Source organism: Oryzias latipes, chromosome 3, assembly GCF_053564925.1.
Source record: "Oryzias latipes strain Hd-rR chromosome 3, Olatipes_Hd-rR_3.1".
NCBI lineage: Eukaryota > Metazoa > Chordata > Actinopteri > Beloniformes > Adrianichthyidae > Oryzias > Oryzias latipes.
Window position 1 is genome coordinate 23,677,631 of NC_136239.1, and position 23,398 is coordinate 23,701,028.

At 37.6% G+C, this 23,398-nt stretch overlaps 1 protein-coding gene across 1 annotated transcript; it reads right to left on the bottom strand.

The window, feature by feature from the left end:
• Nucleotides 1-374: 374 nt before the first annotated feature.
• Nucleotides 375-7,857, bottom strand: eif4g2a (eukaryotic translation initiation factor 4, gamma 2a). The gene is made up of 21 exons (XM_011490874.4): nucleotides 7,480-7,857; nucleotides 6,416-6,523; nucleotides 6,243-6,299; nucleotides 5,235-5,360; nucleotides 5,032-5,134; nucleotides 4,800-4,931; nucleotides 4,651-4,717; nucleotides 4,419-4,570; nucleotides 4,216-4,326; nucleotides 3,961-4,143; nucleotides 3,632-3,770; nucleotides 3,388-3,554; nucleotides 3,206-3,310; nucleotides 2,962-3,066; nucleotides 2,788-2,883; nucleotides 2,494-2,709; nucleotides 2,146-2,404; nucleotides 1,863-2,067; nucleotides 1,548-1,756; nucleotides 1,349-1,470; nucleotides 375-1,278 (listed from the first exon to the last, which is right to left on the bottom strand). The coding sequence occupies exons 8-21, from the start codon at nucleotides 4,500-4,502 to the stop codon at nucleotides 1,213-1,215; spliced, it is 2,067 nt and encodes a 688-aa protein (XP_011489176.2). The 5' UTR covers nucleotides 4,503-4,570; nucleotides 4,651-4,717; nucleotides 4,800-4,931; nucleotides 5,032-5,134; nucleotides 5,235-5,360; nucleotides 6,243-6,299; nucleotides 6,416-6,523; nucleotides 7,480-7,857; the 3' UTR covers nucleotides 375-1,212.
• Nucleotides 7,858-23,398: the final 15,541 nt, after the last annotated feature.

Sequence of the window (23,398 nt, forward strand, 5' to 3'; positions counted from 1 at the left end):
TTCAACCCCATTGTAAATCTTCGGAGGGAGTGGAAAGTCCTTGCTGCACAGCGACAGCCCCAAGATATCACTGCTCTAGAGGAGATCTGCATGGATGAATGGACCAAAATACCAGCAAGTTTGTGAAAGAATTATTTTTAGTGTCATTGCCAAAGGTTACATCACAAATTATTGAGTTGAACTTTTGATATTGACCTAATACTAATTTTCCACCATAATTAAACTCTTAGATTCTATTGTCCCTCAGTTGGTGTACCTAACAAATAACAGGGGTCTCATCTTAATATTAATTGTGAGAACTTACAATCGGTGGCAGACTAGTTTTTTGCCCCACTGCACCTTAGGAAAACTTTCAAAAACCACGAGAGGAATCGTCAAGACAAAACCTTTATTTACGATTGCGGTTGTAAACTCAGCTTGCTCTCACACAATGGGAAACTGCAGCACCGTTTTTAATCAAAGAATACAACATTTTACTGTCGTGTCATGATTTCTGGAAACCTGACGAGTGGCGAACAACCATAGCAAAGACTGAGCTGTGGTTAATGTCAAAAAACCCAAGACATTCAAGTATAATCAGATATGTCAGAGGTATATGCAGATGACTAATGAAGAAAAAAAGAAAAGGCCACAATAATTACAGCATGAAACATTGCATACATGAAAAGCTTTCGATTTATTTAAGTAAATGTTGGTGCATGAAATCATTGTGCAAGTTGTAAATGGCCTGTTAAATATATTAAAATCCAGTTTAAAAATGGAGGAACTTGAGGAGAAAAAAGAAACTTCAGTATTTGACGGTAACAGAATTTAAAAAAAGCAAACTTTTAGAGTATCTTCCTATTGCAACAACTCACGTTTACAAAGTGCAGCTGAAAACCCATTGACAATTCCAGATAAAACAATTATTTGTTCTTTTCTGTAAACGGTGAAAGGCAGTTATGGCAGCACTTGGTGACGCATAAGAGTGACAGAGGGTCCACCTTTTAATCCAATGTTGCACAGTATTAAATAAAACAAACCTGGCCAGGTTCAATGTTTATCTACTGCAAGGCTCGACTGAAGTAAGAAAAAAAAAAAAAGAAGTTGATTTGAGAAAACACACCTCATTTGAAAGAATTTTAACCATGACAGACGTAAGAAGAAGAAAATACCACGGAACATACAAGTTCAATCATTGCATCTTATTAATACATGGCTTTGGCCCGAATTTTAGTAATCTTCGTCTTCTGACTCCTCCTCCTCTGCAGTCTCCAGCCAGGTTAGCCATTGGTTCACCTTGAAGAAAAGGACAAGTTGAGCTAAAAAGCTTGAGCCTACTAAAAAATAAAAAGCCAAGTCACATTACCTGAAACAGGGCTTTTCCTTTTCCTGGGTACTCTTGGGTGAGGTCTTCTTTCCATGAGAGGAAGGCTTCTTCTTCAATTATTTCCATGTCGTAAAGATTTACAAAGTAGCGAAGCAGCATCCCTGATGGAAACCAAGGAGCAGACATTACATCGAAGAAGATCAACTTTTGACAAATAAATGAAAATAACTTCACGTACCTTTAGGGAAGCCCTTGGTGTTGCAGTGCACCTGCAGGGCGTAAAGAGCACTGACTTGCAGATTGATGTGATCGTGAAGGAACTTCTGCATAACAGGCTTGAAAGCCAGCAGCTTCTGCTTCTCTTCATCCAGCTGCTCCTTACTAGGCGATGCAAACTGTTCTTCGTCATCGTCAGGGTTGATCTCATACGCAATGTACTGCAAGAAGCTAAATGAAAACAAGTATGAAGTATGATTCAAGATATGTACAACAGCGAAGTACCTCTAGATAAAAATTAAGTCAACATTCAATCCAGACTTCTTCATTGCTGTACCTTGTGATTAGGATGTTGACAAAGCCTCTGTCAGTGTGGAGTTTAGGAGAGATGTTGTCTTTGATCCATTTGTAGATGGACTGTGGAGAGGGATCAACTTGGATTTGCTTCAGCAGCTCCTTCTCCAGTTTCATTAGTGGAAACAGAAAGCTGAGACCTTTGCCCTCCAAAATCTCCAGCATTCTGTCCTTGTTTTGGTCAATTTCTGAGCAACAAAACCAAGAAATGTTATTAAATCAAGTTCAACTCTTTTAATTCAACAGCAGAGCCAGTGCGCTCATACCAGGTAGCATCTTCAGCATGTTGACTGTGCTCTGCTGGAAGAGTTCGGTCAGCCACTCCCGGTCCTTCAGCTTGACCATCTGCTGCAGGCACAGCAGGAAGAGCGGGAAGTGTGCTCCATTCTCAAGATGGTGGGAGAAGTCTGCAATGCTGACCATGTCAGAAATGATGGCTCGTGCTGCAAACTGAGCCAGGTAGGACTTCACCAGAGGGATCTCTTCCTCTATCTTGGAGCTCTGGTCCAGAACAGTAAGGAAAGCCTAGACAATAGAAAACAGGAAGTTACTCGGATGTTCAAGAAAATGCAGAACCACAATTGCTCATGCTTTTTATATTTTTTTAACATTACCTGCAGTAGATTATCACCAGTGGCAATGCCCTCAGAGCAGAGTGCATGAATTAATAGGCTTGCATGTTCCTTGTCATCATCTGACCGGTCCAGAGAATAGACTATGATCTTGTTCAACATCTCAGACAGAAAATGCTTTGGAACCTTCATCTCCTTTACAGCGTTGATTGCCTCATCAATGCATTTGCTGTTCAGGTAGTCTGCAACTAGCGTTTCCTGCAAACAGGAGGTTGTCAAATTAGCAAAAACCAAAAACCCTCAAATTTAACTGAATATGAAATCCAACAAACTTACCGTCATTTTACACAGTTCCTCTTTTGTGGGAGGGGCCTTTTTGCTAGATTTCATGGGTTTTTCCTGAATTGGAGGAGGTGTGCTTTTGAGACCAAGCTGTGGGTTATTTAGAGAAGTTAAGCACTTGCATCACAAAAATTACTCAAATAAAAAGGCAAAACAAAAACGAGTTACCTGTCCTAATGGTGAACCAGTTTGAGGAATCATGGTCATTTGAGGCTGCAGCTTTGGCACCTGGTTTTTATTCAAGATGAATGACTGTGCAGGCCTCAGACTGATCTAAACATGGTAAGCCATTGGGTTTGTGAGTGAGATTGTCCAAAGATAAGGTATCATTTTGTTTATCATTTTAAAGTAGAAAATGACTAACGATGGAATTCATTTCTACAACAAGTTAAAGCATTAAAAGAGTCTGTACCTCATCAGCATTGAGCTTCCCCCCTTTTTTGTTGAACCGTGAAGCCATATCCTTTGCAGGTCCAGAATGATTCTGTTTATGGCTGAAAACTGGTGAATTCTGCCCCTTTAAAGTTTGGCATGATGATTAGTACATTTAAAAAGGAAAAAAAATAAAAAAACCTTTCAAATATTGATGTTTACCTGGCTTGTTTTAGTGAATGGTTTGCCCCCTGCTTCAAACTGAGGCTGGTGTGAACTGCTTCCATTGTGTCCATTGTGACCATTGAACAGCGGGTTGGTGCGATGACGACCCATTGTAGGGGAATAGTGGTCCTGAATTACTCCTGGACCAGTACCAATACCGATACCTGTTCAAAGACAGACAACACAGACTTAGTTTTTATTTTTTTAACATTTCTTTTACATACTGTACAGTACTACAAACCTGGCATTTGTCCAAACATGTCAGCCAGCCTACCGACAGGCTCCCGGTCAAACTTCATCCTTGCTGGCAGAAAGGAGTTGTCCATGAAGAATTCATTTCTCATCGCATCATTTGAAGGTGGAATAAAAACGCCCAAATCCTGAAAAAAAAAAAAGAAATACATGAGATCTTTGATAGATGAGCTGCAGTCGAAAGCAACAGAGGAATGTAACCAATTTGTAAGGTAAGAGGAAAAACGAACAAGAAAACCCCAACCAAGGGCTTTAATTTTGAAAGGATGAGCAATGAAACTGTTAAATAGTACTGCAAAGGGGATCAGACAGACCAACCTTTACAGCATCCTGACGAACTTGATTGATAGTCTTGGGTCCATTGTCAACATAAGCCTTGCGAGGAACCCAGTTGTTGTCTCGCAGCTCCGCCGTGTTCTGCAGCAGGAACCGGATCCTTGCTGGCAGCTCCTTGTTGTTTGATAAGGACTTCATTCGGCCAAAGTATTGATCCACCAATGACTGAAAGAGGAATTTAGGTTATATTAAAAAATATAGAAGGACATCGAAGCAGTCATCCCACTTTACACTCACCTTAGCCTTTTCATGGTCAAGTTTAGGCCCCACTGTTTTCATTATCTGACAGAGGCACTCCAAATCTTCACCCATATCCTTAAGCTGCACTCTCTTTTTCTTCTCCAAAAGCTGCAAAATATGAGCAGTTTTTTATTTTCTTAATCCAATAAAGCGATGTAGTTAATAAAGCAACATTACAAAATACAACGGATAGAACTTACAGTTTTAATACACCTATGGAGGATCGATTCATGGATGAGATCGAGTTTGCCAAGTTCCCCAATGAATTTGATGTTACCCAACATCTTGAGCTTTGCCACAGACCGCTGCTCCTCCTCCTCAGAAGTGAGTGGGTTGTCATGTTTGTCAAAGACTACAAGCAGATAAATAAACAACAGTTCAACCATCTGCTCAGTGTCCCGACCACCCCTACTGAAAAAGTATTTCACTTACGGTCAACATTCCTGGAACGGTTCTCAAACTCATCTTGAAGCTTTGAGATCAGAAGCCTTCTGAAGGTCTGCAAAAAGAGCATGTGACATGTAAAAAAACAACATACCAAGTTCAGAGAAGCTGAAATAAACTTCTAAAGGAAAACTTACAGTATTCTGCTTTTGTGTCGACTGGCTTTCTTCTGATGGATCTTCAAAGTTTGGAGCATCTTCTGACAAACGAAGACATAGCTGTGCATATAGCTGGCTGTACTTCGGCTCTTCTAGGGCTTTGTCAACAATCTACAGAGAAAAAGAAAATCATTACCCCAAGGTACCCATTCCTAACGAGTAATTTGTTTAATTTTGAAAGTTATAATTAAAAAAGATTGAGAATGCTCACCAATAAGATGATTCCCTTGAGGACAAGTTTTGAATCGACACCCACATTGAGGAGCTCCAGACACAGTTTGTCAAACTTCTCAGGAGTTAGCTTGTTAAGTATGCTGCAGATTTACAAAGGGATTTGTAAGGTCAGTCTGCCATTACAGATTTAACCTTTTTCTTCAGGGTGCTAAAAAACAATTTTCTGTGACTGGAACTTACCCCCTCACTTTTCTGAAGATTGCATCGTTTTCCCCTTTGTCTTTGGAGGAGTTAGCATCTCGTCTAGTGCTTCGAGAAGGTACCCATCTCTGAACGCTAGAACCTGGGGTTTTCCCCAGGAACTCGCTGTTACAAACACAATTATATTAGGGAGAACATATTTATGCTGATATGAAAGAATTTCTGATATAGCAGAACATATTTTTGTACACCAACCATAGAATAAAAGAACAAAGCTCAAAAGGTGCCTGGTAATAATTCCGCCTAAGCACCAACTTCTGTTGCTCTGAACTTCAAGTCTTTCACGCAAATTCATGTTTCCCAGCAGGGTTCTGTTTAGATCTTGTCACAAAATTCATAGTTTGTCTTTCAGCCTAGGCAGAGCTTTTATGGACATGGCCTTCACAAGGCTTGATGTTTACACTTAAAATTTATTGTTTTACTAAGTGGAGAGGGTTTTGGCTGTTTGTTACAGATGACATAAGATAAACACATGATGCATGCCAAGGCTGCCGTCTGCCATTCTTTGGAATTTTATTTTCTTTAGACGAGAAGAATGCCTTTCTTCTCAGCCCAGAAATTTCTGGTAATAGTTTAAAAATAAATAAAAACTAAAAAGTTTGTGTCACATTTTAAATCTAAGACTTCTGGATATAACATTTAACTTGATGTTGTTGGAGACTCTTATAACAGTAAGAAACAATGGAGCTGGTTGACGCTGGTAGGGAATAAGCACAATAGGCTGCAGTCTGTATAGACTCAACAGCAAATGAACAAACTGTTCCAGCATGAGGCAGGGAACAAACCATGGAAGAAATGATAGGGAGATAGTATAAAAACAAATTATTAATTATCATTGAAAAATTATAGATTTGTGGACACAAAAACCAGTGGTTTTTACATAGATTTGTATATGCAGAAATTTAATTTATTTAATTTCAAACCATCAAAAATATTAACAAATAGGTTTCTGCTCTGGATAGTAAAAATTAAATAAAGTCAAATTACCCGTTGCAGACAGACTTGGGATAGTGCTGAGGTGCACCCCCACCTCCTCCGCCCACACTGTGATCCAGAAAGATTAGTTTTAGGTCAATACATTTTAAATACACTTCCTTAACTACAAAAAGTGCAAAATATAAATATTCTATTTTTTATTTTTAGTAAAGTGCATTTAGTACCTGAAACGAGAAGGTCCCCCTTGCGCAATGACACTCTCCACTTTGGCGGCTTGACAAAGAATATGTGGTAAGAATCAAATTCTAGGAATGGGGCAGAAGAAGATCGTCCTAGAAGACAACAAGAAACGAAGAGACAAGTTAGAAAACTCCGTTAAATAAGAACCAATTCTATAAATAAATTCTAAGAGAGAGAAAAAGGAAAAAAATTCAAACGAGTCTAAATTTATTCAAGATTTTGGGAAGCGCACAACACACTTCCTGCGTGACTAGTCAGTCGAGGTTAGCATTAAGCTAACTGTTCCAGCAAACCGTGAGCTACAGTCATTACAAAACCTTTTCTATACAGACCGTCTTGTTGTGTGTCGCACTAAAAGTCTTTTTTGTTCATTTATAGGCTCTAGAATTTAACAGACTATTAAAAAAATGAATATATAGGTCACTCTGTGGATCATCATTTCAAACCAACCCTCGCCAATAAAAAAATATATATATATAAAATAAAAAAGATCTACGATTATCCACAAGCAGAATAAGGCCCAACAGCTCAGATTATGATAGAGCGAAAAAGAACAACGGATATGATATGTCACTAATCCCAAGTAACTTCACGAGAAAGAACGAAAGGCCCATTTTTTTTTTATTTAAGAACACTTCACAAAAAAAATACGTCAAACGTCTCTGTTTACAGAAATACTCAGTATAAATGACAAAATAGTTCGCAAGAATACGTCTATATTGAGCCGATTCTGGGTTTAATTCCAGTTTTATGAAATAAATACAACCGAGACAGGCTTAGATTTACATGGCCTTTGTTCCGAAACCGGAAGTGTCGACAGCGACATCTTTAGGGTTTTGTTCTCGAGGCCGCCGGTAAGAGAACAGCATGTTAAATACAAATAACAGTCAGGATTCTGTATAGTTTTTTAGTGACACTAAGCTAAAGGGTAAAATTTAAGTGTCAAAACATCGATCGTTATTTTAATCCACAGTAACTTCGTCGAACTTTCTCCTGGAACGGTATGTTAGCTTCTGTGTGTTAGCTAGACAAAAAAGACACGTCTTACCTTCACTAAAGGACTCAGACTCGCTTTTGTTTTCTCAACAGAAGAAAACGAAATAAATAAACAAGTTTAAAAATAAATATTCGATACGTTTACGGAATACCGAAGCGCTTTTAGTTTATTTTTTCCCTTTAGGTTCTAAATTGTGAAATCTATTTGCTCAGACGGAGCAAACATCGACCAAATACTGCTGACTAGAGGACGTTACGTAGACGCGAGTTTATATACGGATATTTTAGCCCCTCCCACCAGCGTGACGTGCTGCCAAGCAGAACGCAACGCCGTCATTTCGCAACACAGTTTCAGCACGTTCTGTGTTATCAGGGAAACGATGAGACAAGTTTGAAAACATTTGAACCCTTTCACGATGAGGAATTCTATAACCATCATACTAAGTTAAATGCATGGAAAATAAACACTGATTCAAATCACAACATTTTCAAAATACATTTAATTTATCGAAAAGTTATTGGTTGGAGATTTACATAAATTGTTTATGTAACAAATATAAATTGTAATCTTTGCTTCTTTACTATAAATGTGCTATCCAAAACAAAGAAAAATAAATACAATGCCACAGTGTAATTCTTCTAGTGTATGTGCTTCAAAATTCCTCAATTCAAATGTTAACTGCTCGAGCCAGGTACACACATAAAAAAGAAAATAGAAAGAAAATACATTTTAAAAATGGCTCAAGTCATAATAATAATAATAATAATAATAATAATAATAATAATAATAATAATAATTAATACAACAACAACAAAAACTACAATAATAATAATAATAATAATAATAATAATAATAACAATACTAATTATTATTATTATTATTAAAGGGAGTAAAGATTTTTAACAAACTAAGCAAACCGTTCTTGGATCCCTAGTTGTAATTTTATATAATAGTAAATTATGGTGCTAAAAAAAATTGGGTTACCTATTTGTTTTAAATTGGAGATTCTATATCCACAGGCCTTGATTTTAAAATTAATTCTTTAAAGTTGTAATATTTAAAGTCAATATTGATATTTTCCCACATTTCAATAATATTTGGATTACTTTTAAACATCATTTATACAAATCATTTTTAGAAAAAAAGGAATATAATTGACTTTTCTAAGATAGAAAAAATACATTTCGAGTGTCACAGAAGTGTTATGCCTTGGACATTCTGTGACCTTGTGACCCCAAGTCAATGCGTGTGTGTGAGTGAGTGCATATATATATATATATATATATATATATATATATATATATTTGACTTTCTATGTTTTAGTTTAAAAAAAGCCATGTGCTATTTTTCACTACCATAAGATGATTCAATGGCAAAACTAACAAATTAAATATGGAGGGCTGACCTACGACATGACTACTTTCATTTTGGGTCAAAACTGCTCGGATAGCTCATATTTGTTTGCCAAACAGCACTGACCATCACAAATAATATTGACTCTTCTTAAAATGTAATTTCACAAACCTTTCCAGCACTAATTTGTAATCATTTTAACCTGAAACACAATCTCAAAAGTTTTTAATGACACCAATTAACATATGAGTAACTTCATCAGATCACGTTTTATTGGAATTTCTGGACTGTCTAGTTAATAATAAAAGGTCTTCCTTGAAGCATAGATTTGCCAGGAAGAGTCTCTTCCAGACCGTAAAAACACGCAGAAAGAGATTAGACAGATAATGCCTCTGTGTGGCTCAGGTTTGTCTGATGACACATTCATATCTAAAGTCAGGTGTAACATTTGGAATTGAAAGTGAAACAAACACAAACAAAAAAAAAGGATTCTATAAATATTAATTAGAATTGATTGGAAATGTGTTCACTAGAGTTGCAGTTGTGCAAACTTTACTTTATCTGCTGTTGTGATTCCACAGAGCTGAGACAGGGTCAAACCTGCATGTCTGGATTGTCTGGCTACTCTGTATTGACTGTGTGTCGTATAACTCCTTCATGTGTGCACAATAAACTGAAGACTTTTGATCAAAAAGGACATTGGTCTTTGAATTTCCATCAGCAAAGCTAAACCTGTTTGACCTGTGACATTTAACTGCAAAACAAAGCATTTGGTCAACTCTTCTTGTCTCCAGTGAAGGGATTTGACTGCTGGTAGTGATACCATGATAGTTTAAGAAACTTGTTTTTTTGATTACATTAAATGAAGAAGAGACAAGATCAGAATATAAATCCATCAAATGTGTCTAAAGTTACCTACTATCATCCGTTAAAAATACATCATAGCCTTTTTAAATGTCAAACTACCGGTAAGTTAATTAGAGCTCAGAACAATCAAAAACTTTTGAGACTGCGTCAGATCTGGTCATTACCTTTTTACTCTAAATCAAATGATAACAAATACAAAATTATTCTATAACAAATTTGAAGTCTGTTTTATTCAATATTTGTTAAACTTTCTGAACAGGAGCCATGTTAATATATTTTTTTGGTTAAGTTTTATATTTTCTTTATTTTATTAAAACATTTTTATTAAAATGTGTAATACCTGCTTTAAAAAGTTTTCCCATTAGGGTTTCTCAGCACAGCATTTAGGGGCTACAAAACAAAACCCAGAAAAAAACAACTTTCTTTTTCAGTTTGTCTGACTTCTTTAAGCCCAAACCTTTGACAGAAAAAAGGCCATGTTGATATTGTTGAACTTTTTTTAAAAAAATAACTAAATACTTTAGGGAAAAACATTGATTCACCTAATTTTCACAAAAGCTGTTGTCAACATCTGCGCCAGTAGATGGCGCTACAGGTCTTTCTGGCACACACACGTCTGATCTTAATTATTACGACAAATGAACATACTCTAAAATTTCTTTACGATCAAATTTGATGATGTTTCAGACAAACCATGACCTAACTGAAAAGTATATGTAAAATATACATTAAATTTATGCATAAAAACCAATAACAATTATGTCTGTAGGAGGTTAGACAATCAAGCTAATGTAATTTCTGATGAACTGCAACAGACAACAGGCATCACTTCTTAATTCCAATGTAGGAAGTGGAAAGGTACATGTAATAACATTTCACAAACTGCATGCTGCTCAATGCAGATGTGATTATTGCTGAACCCAATTCATTTTTTTACAGTACACAACAAGATTTTGTCAACTTTCTTTGCACGAATTACTTAGTAATTAACATCTTTCAGATGATTCAATTTTATTTGTATAGCCCAAAATCACAACAACAGTCGTCTCGATGGGCTTCGAAGTAAGTATGATCTGTTCTCCCTTGTTCATTTTTTTACAGTTGATGTCTGACCTGTCTTAGTTGTAGAGGAAAAGGTGTTAGTGATGAAAAGAACGGTTTCCAGCTGAATTGGATGTCAAGGTTTTGCATTGTGGAGTCCTTCTCGTTGTCATGCATTCCAGAAGCAACGGAGCGACTTATCTACAAGAAGGTTTGCCTTAGATGTGCTTTTTCTGATTTGACAACAAGGAAAAAAATAGTAAAGGAAACTGAGACATTTATTAGGGATTTTCCATGCTATTGTCTACGTGTAAACTGGATGTGGTGGTCTATGAAAAATAGGGCCTGGTGTATTTTTCAAAACATGAAATGTGTGTCATGACTTAAAGCTGTGCATCAGCTTGGCAGTGAATCGCTCGGTTCCACTTCAAAGTGACTTAAAATCTGAGCAGTTTGCAGAAAGGACTGAGCATCAAGTGACGTGGGATCCTCAGAGGAGCTAGATTGTCAATCACAGCATATTACTGCAGTATCCTTGGTTCAAATGCGACCTCAATCCGGCCGCCAATGGTGAGTTTGAACCTTTTCCTTATAATGTTTTAAACATTTTATATAAAGAGGAAAATAATGAAGTGATACCTGCATGAGATGGTTTATATGCAAAATACAGAACATAGGGCACTCATTATTTTAAAGTTTTATGAATGAGGACAAAAGCTAGTGACCACTTCTTTTTTCAAGATGCAAAAAAATAGCCACAGTTTTCTGTTATGGCTGGTTTGTATTCTGTGAGAACAGACATTTTTCTTGCACACTTTCGTCTTGCAGTCGGATTTTTTGAATTATTGGAGTCTTTTTATTGACACATCACATCATGCACTACTATGTGATTGGCCAATTGTCTGGTGTGAGTGTGGTGTTGTGTGGAGGTGCATGGTAAACAAAATGATGTGATCCCACTTGGATTCAATCTAAGTTCACTTTCTGTCCTCTTTTTACTTAGAAATTAAACAATTTTTGCTCTTTTGCTTTGTATATGTGACTCAACTTAAAATAACTGTCACTGAAATGTACCTACCATGCTGTTGTCATGGTGTTTATTATGTGTGGGAGGGCCCTGATGACTTCTTTTAGGGGTTCTGTGCTGAAATATGAAAGACGTTTGTTCTTGCAGCCATGTATGAAGGACAAAATGTCTCACTTCTCACTGGGATTCAGTATTTCCCACCTTTTGAAATTTTAGAGGACTTTATGGGCATGGTGATAGCGTGGTGCATGATGATATAAATGCGTGACTGGCGTTTTAATTTAGTGAACTCTGTTTTGCAAATGCCAATTTTCAAACAATTTACCTACACTTGAAAACAAATACATCCTAACACAAAAAGGACTATCATAGCTTTCTTTGTCTAAAAGTTATCAAATAATAATTTGGGTCATCAAGAGATAGTCTCTTTGAAATGTAAATTTAATCTAGACTACAAACCACATCATCAGCACTTTAAGTTTTTCTCAATGATTTATGTATAGTTTATTTTATCTATTAGGTCCCTCTCCTCCCTGCACTACCAACTTGTGCAGCTCTGTTTCTTATGTCAAAAACTTTTTCGCCCAGCTTGCTGCTTCTATTTCTGTCCTCAGCCGTCTAGGACATTTCTCCCATTTATGACATCAAGGTTTCGTTGCTTCCCATTTAATCATTTAGAGCAGATGGAGGGGTCTACGTGACGGCCGACGTGGTGTGTGTGGCATCGCAAATTATCGTGCAGGACTCCGAAACCTGTTCATGAAACTTCAGCACTTAATATTCTGTGCACATGCTGCATAAATATGCTGAGCCAGAGTGCCAGTGGATGTCCTGTGTGCCAAATAGGGATTGACTTGAGTGACTGCCTGAGTCATCGATGGCAGGCCCAGTGTCTGATTCCAGCTCTGCTTGCACTTTGGCTGGACTCAACCTTGGGTCTTATCCTATTATCATAGGATTTGACATCGAGGAGGGAATTCATTCAAAGCAATTATTCAAAATGAAAGACTGATGTGTTTTCTCTTTAACAATGCACAAATAAATATACGAATAAGTCCTCAGCAGCCTGTTTTTGATTGGTCTTGATTGTAAACTACAACATTGCTAGTTGACTTTGTTATAAATGTCTGACTTGCAATAAATTTGTAAATTTAACCAAAAGCACTGCTATTGGGAGCCAGTTTAGCTCGTGCTGGTTTGCGGCGCCTTCCGTCCGTGAAACCCGGGTTCGACTCCAGGCTGCTCCCTGTTCCCTTCTCTACCTCTGCCGGTTCCAAGCCCGGTTAGAGAAGGTTGCGTCAGGAAGGGCATCCGGCGTAAAACATTGCCAAATTTACCATGCGACTTGTTCGCTGTGGCGACCCCTGATGGGAGAAGCCGAAAGTGGAAGAAGAACCAAAAGCACTGCTATTCTGTTTAACAAAAGCATTTATTTTAACATCACACCTGCCAATGGCTTGATAATTTAATCCAAAAGAATGTATGAAAACTTTTAGTTTTATAACAAACTTTCAGAGAGATTCTCGTCTAATCTCTTGCAAACTCCGCCATCGTCCCTCTGCGCAATCACTTCTTCATCACTTCTGTTTCCCTTATTCATTGTTCGTTAAAGTCTGCCCCATCTCTGATCTCTCCCCTCAAGGGATACCCTGGATCACCTAATCCATCCCCCTTTAGAATTCCTCCTCCTTTAGCTAACAGGGGGGCATGACAATTGACACTTGCTCCTTTTCTATCTGATTTCTTGAACACACAGAAAATAAACGTTTCTATCATGTTGACCAACTCTCTACTTTCACCTGCCAAAGTTTCTACATTCAAAGCTACAACTTTAGGTCATCCACTCCTGCCTTTCCTTTTCTCTCACTGTCCATGAACACACATTCCTCTTTTCGTTCTAAGACTATTAGTAGTCCACAGCAATCGCCATGCCAACTCAAGCCACAACTGAAAGTTTTTTTTTCATCCACCCATCTTCTTCTGCTCACCCAGGCCATTTTTTCATGATTTGTATAGTTTGGCTTTGGTTTTACATCGGATGCCCTTCTTGACATACCATCTGCAAATGTCTGGACTGTTTACCTGTACTGTACCCCCTTAGAAACGGTTATTAAAAACCCACTCTGATCATCTTTTGATCTATTGTAAAAGTGTTCCCAGTGGTCTTTTAAAAGGGATTTGAACCAGGGCCTTTAATAGCGCTAACCACTGTGCCAGCGTGCATCACATGCGCATTGTCAAAGTGCAAAAAAAAGCTATCCTTAGACTTTATGCAATCAAAAAGGTTAAAAAAACAACAAGCAAATATAGCTTGTTTGAAAAGTCTGCTTAAATTCTCAGATTTGCTTCAGAAATTTCAGTCACAGTCTTGACCTTGAACTTGTCTGTATTTTAAAGTGTTCTGAAGTCAACTTTAAGGTCATCTGTTCCACAGCTAAAGGCAGTTTGAGATTAGTACATGCAGATCCTGAGCATGCCAGCAAGTCTAAAACAGACTGACACCAAAAGAACAGAATCAGTGTTTTGTCATGGCCCCAGTCAGAGCCCAGGCCTCAAAACCAACTGAAATGCTATGAAGGGGTCTTGAGGGAGCGTCAATAAATGTCTGCAAAACTCAGTTAAGTGTAGCAATACTGCAGAACTTTATTCACACCAATGTGAGAGACTGATAAAAGGATCCACAAAAGGATTATTGCTGCTGCGTCCCAGTGGGTTGTGACACTGGATCAGGATTTTGGCTTTTGATGCACAAACAATTAAATTAAGGCTTGTCTAACGAGAAACAACTTGGGAAGAACAGAGAAGAGATTTAAAAGCTTTTTTTTTTTACATCTCTTTTTTCAGAAAAGTGACATTAAACACAGAAAAATCTATTTCTCAGGAGTTTGATGTGAGAGATCTTGAGTGTTCTTTCAGAGTAGGATTGACACCTGCTGTCACACCTGACACCCTCTTGCCTTCATGTTGTTTGGGATAGTGTCTGCACATCCATCAAGACAAGCGCTTCTTCCCAAAATAGGCCTGCCAACACAATCCAAGTGACAGTGCACCGCAAAATGCCCAGAAGCATTGTTGTGGGACAGACAATTTTCTCAGGCTAAGAAATGTGGAGGAGGTGCTTTGCTGTTGTCAGTGTAATGTACCGTCTGCCTTGGGTGAGTTTGTTGGCCTGATTGTGTGAGAACCAAGAAGCAGCTTAATTCGCAAAAGAAAAAAAAAACCACCCTTCCTCAACATCTAAACACACAATGAAGTCATTTATCAAAATCACTCGCTGACAGCAGAGCTGAGACTGAGGCCAAACAAAAGGCACCTGAACTACATTTTCCTGCTGCTACTCAGTTTTGTTTTTATTTTTTTAAGACAAAAAATATCTACTGTTGTTAGCACCATGCAGTGAAAAAAATATATAGAAAAGAAGGAAAATTAAAGAGATTTTTTATCTGATAAAGCACTAATAAAAGGGCAACATCTGACCAAATTTTTGCATGGATGAAAAAATTGCATTTCTGACAGTGGACACTTTTATTCCAAATGACAATAAAATACCAACGAACACACAGAGACTCTGAACTACCTAAATCAGTGGGAAAATGTTTGTGAACAATATTCACTTATCAATAGTGTAAGTTTCTTTATAGTGTATTTCTTTACTTACAACCATAATAGATGGGAAAACAGTCACAAGGAAATGATTCAGACCATAGTAACCATTGGCACGACATCATTTAACATGATTACAAATCAAACAGGAAGAAAGAAAAAAATGTTGACTCCTCAGTTTGTTGGATGTTGGAGGAATTTGGAAGGAACGTTCAGTCTGATCCTATCAATTAAAAAAAGTTTTATACTACAGATTTTTTGGTGCTTTTGACAAATTTGACTTTTCCTCATGAAGTACTACTGACATACATTTATGACATAACTGATTCTTTTTTAACAAGTACTCCCAGACTCCCAGGTAGTTATTGTAAATAAGAAAATGTTGCTTACTTGGTTAAATGAAGGTTTGAAAAAAAGCAAATAAAATATAAACTTCCAATAAATAAAGTTTTTAGTTTGATATCTTCTGTACAAAACAAAGCAAGTTTGGACATTTTGTTACATCACAAACAGCTGTTCTTCTAGCTTCACTATGTTAGATGCGTACTGCATTTTATTGTGATCAGCTGCGAACAGTAAAATTTCTGACATGGCCAGACTTGTCTCAATTAGCAATTTTCAATAAAAAAATAAAAGTTTAATTCTCTCGAAACCTTCTTTCTGTTGTAGTTTGTCTTTAAAGTAAGTTAAAAAGAAAAAATCAGGGACATCTGTTCTCACAGTTTCTTTCATTAGCTTGACAGGTTTTCCCTTCAGTAGTAGACTATGAAGATGTAAAACTTTAGTCACCTTTATGGAACTCTGTAGTGCACTACTGGAGAAACAGGCTCTGCTTTAGACATATATGAATATTGATTTATTCTGCGTTGCAGGAGAAGCCATCCTACATTCATCCATTATGAGCTTAGATGAGGCTTTTTAGGTGCTCAGGTTTCAAGTAGATGCTTTCTTTAAACCAAACCTTTCTTTAAACCAGTTTATGCAGATTCGTAGATTTATCATGTAATGCAGACTGGACTAATCAGACTACTGGTCATCCCTAGTAACTTCCATTTAACAGAACTTAGTTTGTGTAGTGGTTGCTGATCCTGTAATCTTTTAAAGACCCTCTCAGATGAAAATTGTGTTTTTAAAGATATTCTTGTGGCATCATTTCATGATGTAGGAAATTATATATATATATATATATATATATATATATATATATATATATATATATATATATATATATATATATATATATATATATATAAAAATTAACCTCAAAAATTAGATTTCCATTTTATGCCAATTGTTGTAAAGCAGGAGCATACAAAAAATGCGGTTCGAAAAAGGGCTTATTGTGGCGTAGAAAATACGCTTCGCCCAGCTCAATTCTGATGCATCCACTTGCGGACAAACAGATTGTGATGTCAGCATTCCCTGCCACACCCACAAACAAAATGGCGGTAACCTCCCACCAGCATTGCAAACTTTCTTTTTAATTTTATCATTTCAGATTCTTTAGTCTTAAATAAATGCACACATTTCTTTGAGTTAAAATACACATTTATTCTGTTTTCAGTATTTATTTGCAGCAAATGCACGTACATATGTTTAGTTTACTTATTTGGGTTTGTTTAATTAATGTCACCTGTTTTTGAGTTGCCAGTGCTGAGAGTGCTACTGGTCCCTACGGGTGTGGGTGAGGTTCTGCTCCTGGAGCTTTGCTGTGAGGACTGGCAAAAGGGAGCTCAACTCTTCACTGCCTTTAAATACTCCAGTCAGACAATTGGGCAGGCGCCATCTACAGAAGCCTCCAAGGGGAGAAACCAATGGACTTATTCAACGTTTATTTGCTTTGTTTCTGTTGGTTATTATTCATTTTGTTCTACTTTTGATGTTTTTGTCTTTTCCACTAAGTTTTGTGTTTAGTCTTGTCTTTATAGTCTTTGTTAAATGTCTGTGTAGTCTATGTTAAATGTTAGTCCCCCCCCACGTTTCCCAGGTGGTCTGATCAGCCACTATATATGTTCCCCTGTTGTGTCTTTGGTTAGGTCAGTTTGTTTTTGTTACTAGGTCTGTTCAGTTGGTTAAGTTAAAGTCAAGTAAGGGCCCAGTTTGTTAATCTTTTTACATTTTTTGAGAAAAATCAAAAACTTTCATCTTTTGATAAACTTCTGTTGTCCTCTCTGGCCGCTCGATCCCTCACACAGATTCAATCATTTTCCTCGTCTGAACTGGCATCTGGCTCAAAACTTAACAGCTGGACTGCTCCAATATTGATCGCCATTTTTGTTGCACCAGTAATGAGTTTTTGGGTGTGAGGGGCTGTGAGCTAGTGGGAAAGAGTGTAAACAGAGTGTTAAGTGAAGGGGGACAGGAAGGGGGACGGGTTTGCTCTGCGCCAACAATCTCGCCCACCATTCAGAAATGAATTTCTAATGAACTACTGCCGCTCTACAGAAACTGTCCTAGAAAGAAGGTTTTTTGAGTTGGCCCAAAAAACAGCGTAATCACAGACAAAAGAACACTGGGAACGTTTTGAAAATAGATCAGAAGATGATGGGAGTGGGACTTTAAATTTCTAAATATATTTTTGTATGAGTTGTTAGTTTAAGAGTATTTCAAAGGATTGTCTTCCATTAGGAAGCTTTTAAAAAAAAAAAGCTCTGGTTTTGACTGTTCACTTTGTTTCTTTATTTTTTTTTTTATTGTGTCTCATTTTTCATCCTGCCAAACAGCGTGTTTACCATAATTTATCCATCTGTCATTTGAGACGTGTTGGCATCGACAGCTGACTCCCACATCATGCAAGCTGCAGTTTGGCTCTTGAAGTCCGTTAACATGTTGATCGATGTATATGAACATGGACTTTGACAAAGATGGATTCTAGTGGTGAAGGTAGAAAGGGTGCTTTAGCTGAACACCAAAGAAGAACTCTGTTAAGATGACTGTGAGGTCAACAGGCTCAAGCAGTGGCGGTTCTACCCTGAATTACTCCCCGGGCGAGACCCTCCTCTGGCGCCCCCCCCAATAGAGTCACTTTGTCCATTTATTGTAACTGAAAATACAGTGGGAAATATTTAATCAAACACAAATAAATAATCTAAAATAAATATTATAAACAACAAATCACACTAATAACACACTAGAATAAATGTAACTGCAGCACTAAGAACAGAAAACACTAACTAAACCTAACCTTTGTGGCCTTCCTGATGCAAGCTTGTCAATAACGTCATCATATGAAATCTGCTCCCCCCCTGAATGATTGATACTAACAACAGCAGGTTAGTGAGTTGCTCCTGAGACATTAGTGATCTCATGTATGACTTGATCAACTGGAGTTTTGAAAAGCTAACAGCAGCAGCAGCATCAGCAGCAGCAGCAGCATGCTACCATCACAGCTTATTTAACATTATGAACTAATATACAATAAAACACAACAAAAACTTTGTGTTACAGCAGAGCAGACAGACACACGAATCATAACTAATGTTACAAGTTAAGGCAGAGCAAACATTTAAGAATAAATATCTTAAAAATGACGTTATTTGTAATATTTGGGCCTACTTCAGTTTTGGTCATGATAGACCAAACAAGAGATTTTTCCTATGCAACGTTGTTGTTGTTGTAGGGCAGGTAGCATTCGAATTTAGAAAACGTGCATCTAGCTATGCGATAATACCCTTTTCTTTGTCTCTTTTCTCCTCTTCTTCTCTTTTCTTTCTAAATTGGGCACCAGCTTTGACCTTTTTTCTCCATATTTCAGATGTTTTTTCATTTAGCATAAATGTCCTGACATAGGTATCAAGTCTGTCGACTAAACCAACTGTCATCTAAGTGAAGAATTTTTTTTGTTTTTCCATTTTTTATTTGGGCATTTCACACAAAAATAACCAAAAAAGCATGATTTTTTTATACCTTTTTTATACCCGCAACCCCCCCCCCCCCCCCCGTTCGTCAAACATTTCCAGCAGGAGCGCGTGCAGCTGCACCCAGGGGCGCCAATTCGCTACATGGCGGCGCAATTTTTATTTTCATTTTTTCATCAAGCACTGAGCCGCGGCCCGCGACCGTTGCCCCCCTGGAAGAAGATCCAGCCAGGTTTGCGCATGCGTTTTGCGCTCCGTGCTCACCTCTCAGCCTGCACCCTTCACCCCGCGCCCCCTCCCTTCTCCTTCTCACACACATTTGCGTCTACTTCTCAAAGACAGGAGGGAGCGCAGCTGCGGGGCGGGGGCGCCGCCAGGTTTCAGGCTGTTACAAACTCTGTGATATAAGTAAACCAATCGTGGTGCATAAAGTATTTTACAAGAGCTGAGCCGCTGGCGCCGCCCCTCCGTCATTTTTCCGCCCCGGGCGATCGCCCGTATGGCCCGTGCCTAAAACCGCTACTGGGCTCAAGACTGTCAACCTGTGCTCCTGTTTTTGTGTGCAGCTAACTGGAGGTCTGTCTGAAGTGGCCGTTATGGATCCGTGTCCTTGCAGCCAGGCCAGAGGTATACCTGCAGCGGTGGTAATTTATTACAGTTCACTGTGAGAGTTTTAATGGCACAAAGAGGGATCTGGATACACCATCAAGGCTGAGCTCTTTAGTTGCCTTGTAATAAATAATCATAGCTGAAGGCTTTGATTATTTATTACAAGGCCTTTATTACAAGGCAACTAAAGACTCACATAGCCAGTTTTGGGTCTGGTAAAGAGGATCCAAGAGGCCTTAAATATTCTAATTCATGTTCCATTTACAAAAGAGAAGGCTGAATTCTTTGCACAGAGGAACACAAAAAAATATTTTCATCCTTATCACACTGTGAAAGCTGATAGGTTTAAGTCAAATAAGTTTAGAAAATAACTTTGACAATGGAAATTAAAACTCTGATCACACAAGATGAAGAATTTGGATGGTGCTGATCAAAGCATGGAACCATCTGAAAAAGCATTAGAAGGAACGTCCAAGTCTGTTGTCATAATTTTCTGTTAAAAAAAGAAAGGTTTTATCATAAATTGTGCAAACATGGTTCAGAGGTAAAGAAAGGGGGAGTTTGTCAGTCTCAGGGTTTATTCAGAAAGGATGCATTTTGTTAGCTTTAAATGAACCAGAGTTCATGTTCCCTCATAATCCGTAACAGATTTTCCGTCTGAGTACACCCAAGCGTCCAGGTCCAGTAACTGCTCTTGGACCCCTTTTGCGAAGTGGTCTCGGTTCGTTTCCAGTCAGACTGAGCTCTGGTTCACTCTGAGATTCTCCAGTCTGAATACAATCCGTCCTCTGAGCGGAACAACTGAACCAGAGCGGTCACTGTAGCAACGTAAACAGAGTAAGAAGCAACAAGTGAGCCGCAGACAAATATAAAGAAAAAAAAGTTTGTGTTACCAGACAGAAAAAAAGAGTCCAACCGTTTATGTGTTTGAACATTTATTTTAACACCACTGCTTTTTACATGCTTTCCTTTGTCTCGTCATGCGGCACGCCCACGGCGCTGCTGTGACGTCGCCCTAAAAGCTACCTTGTAATTCCCTAGCAGAATTCTTTTGAAAACAATGCCATAACACCACAACGATGAGACAAAGTAACTCAATGAATTGTGGTCTGATGAGTGCAGGCTCATTAAAACAACTTTAACGTGACACACATTGCTTCTCACACTGTTTTCCCGACAATCTAGATGTCATAAACACTTATGAGCGGTCCTTCATAACCAACAATTCTCTTTATCACTGCAGTTGAGTAAACATTTCTTTAATAATGTGATAACGTTTTAAAGCTTTTTTATAGAAGAAAATACTTCTCACACATCAATGGAGTGCGGTGCATAGCTCTGTAAAAATATCTATAGTATGAAAAAAAAATTTTACACGTTAAACTTTCACAATTCTGTAGTTTACAGTAATAGACAACACCTGTGTTTTAATGTTGTAAATATGTTTTTTCTAGATAATAGATATTTCTAAATGGTGCGCGCAAAATGCTAACTTGTGTGTACAAAACGCTTAATTGAGGTAGCAATTCATTTTTTTTATGTCATGTCCAGGGCTCCATAATTTGCAAAAACCAAAACCATGTGAAATAAAAGATGTGTATGAAATACTCCAGTTATTCCATTTGTAGAACGTGTAGAAAATATAATCACATTTTTATTTATTTATCCCTTGTGCTATCTTAGATGACCCCACCCTTACATTGACGTGTTCTCCCTACCATGACAAAGGTGGATAAAGGTGGAAAGATTTCATGTAATCAATGGACACCAGTGAGGTTCACAAATCATTGATGAAAAAAGGTTCAGAGCACTGTCAAGTGGGTCTAGATGACCCCACTCCCAATGCTAAAGTGCCTAGGATAGCACAAGGGTTAAAGAACAAACAAACAAAAAAAATATTGAAGCAATTGGTTAAAAAAGAAACACGATCACAGTAAGAATACTTGCTTTTATTCATCTACATGATTTCATATTTAAATGCTAGCAGACCAAATGGAATAAGTGTTCCAAGCATTTGGCAAATTCACACAACCCCCATACTACATTTGACAATTTCTTATCTAGGTCATGCAAAGAAACGTAATAAGCAAGAATGATGAATCAACTGCACCGTCATGACAAGAGATTATTTAAAGAATTAAAGGGATACTTCTGATTTGACTCGACTCAATGGTAAATCAGATATTTTACCACTCCAGTTTCTGCTGCTGCTTTCACCATTTATTTTCATGTATGGGGTGAAGTGTTTGACAGAAATAAAAGCCATGGATGTGTTGTCTGTTCTGTTGTGAAAAAATAACACTGCTCAGGATTAAACAGGTGGGAGCCTCATGTGAACAACAGTTAAGGATTAAAATGGATCTTTTGAATTGAATCCTCACAATTTTGTTCTGTCTGTTCACACAACTTCTTTTAAGACTTGACATTTATTTAAAGCTGTTATATTAGATGATATAATGTGGAGTTATATTCCTTTCTAACCAGGCCTCAGGAATGAAGACTTATCTTGTGACTTGGTCTGCAGTTAAAAGTTCTTTTCCTTCAATTTTACGTTTGGAACTCGTGAAAAGAGCTCCTTTTTTCGTGTTTAGTCATCACTGTTTAAGAATATTCACAGATCTTGTTCTTGGTGGATCTCCATAAGCCAAATATTAAACGTTAAAAATGTATGACTGAATTTCAATGTCAAAGCTGGGTTAATGAGTCCCATGTGAAAGGAAGATGATGCTCCTGCTGTGCTTTGTCTCTGAGTTTTCTTCAGATGATTGAGGCTCTTGACTTTGCTGCTGCTTTCTCAATTAAATTAGACTTTGAAATGGTACTTTTATAGTGTGCGAGGCTCCAGCAAGCTGTTGAAAATCCCAATGTAACAACAAAAGTTGCACACAGTGACTGAATGAACCACTACGATTGATGAAGTTGACACTGCTTCCTTCTACCATCAAGTTCTGTAAATGTTTCTGACATGGGTGCTAAAAGAAAAATGTCTTTGGCGAGAATGATCCCACTAAGATTTGTTTCAAGCAGCTGCCGCTGATACTAAAAATGAAGTAATGATCACATTTCAAGAGTTCGATTTTAGAAACTCAATAAATATTAAAAATAGCCTCATCTGACTGAACGTCCCTCCCTCTGCTGGAGCAGGAACTTGGTTACCAGAAGGGGGTAACTCTACAGGGAAGCTTTGGCTCGTAGATAATCAAACCGTTTTTACAGCACAGTGAAGTATTGTTGCTAAAAACAATAGGATAGAAATATTTGTTTGAAGTTTCACAGCGTGACAAATACCTCACATTTGGACACTGCGCCCACAACCTGTTTAAGTACTGTGTGTATAAATATCCTTTTTGTTCTATTGTTTCTTTCATTTTGCAAAATAAAACTGTGAGAATCATTGCCAGCTTTATTTGTTCTTTTTAAAAGTCACAGTTATTTCTTCCTAAATATAATAAACCAAAACCTAATTTTTTGTCATAAAAATGACCTTCAACAATCCTTACAGTTAACAAAATTTCAAATAAGCAGATTTCAATGTCTTAAATCAAGAAATCTCGTTGATCTGCTAATAAAACCAAGAACAAGTTGGAAATTACTGCCTGTTTTTGTCACTTAC

Excerpts from the sequence above, each read along its gene's own strand:
- eif4g2a (XM_011490874.4), bottom strand. The coding sequence starts at position 4,502 with ATGTTGGGTAACATCAAATTCATTGGGGAACTTGGCAAACTCGATCTC. Across the intron at positions 4,327-4,418 it reads TCCATAGGTGTATTAAAACT|CTTTTGGAGAAGAAAAAGAG; the intron begins GTAAGTTCTATC and ends CATATTTTGCAG. Across the intron at positions 2,710-2,787 it reads AGGAACTGTGTAAAATGACG|GAAACGCTAGTTGCAGACTA; the intron begins GTAAGTTTGTTG and ends TCCTGTTTGCAG.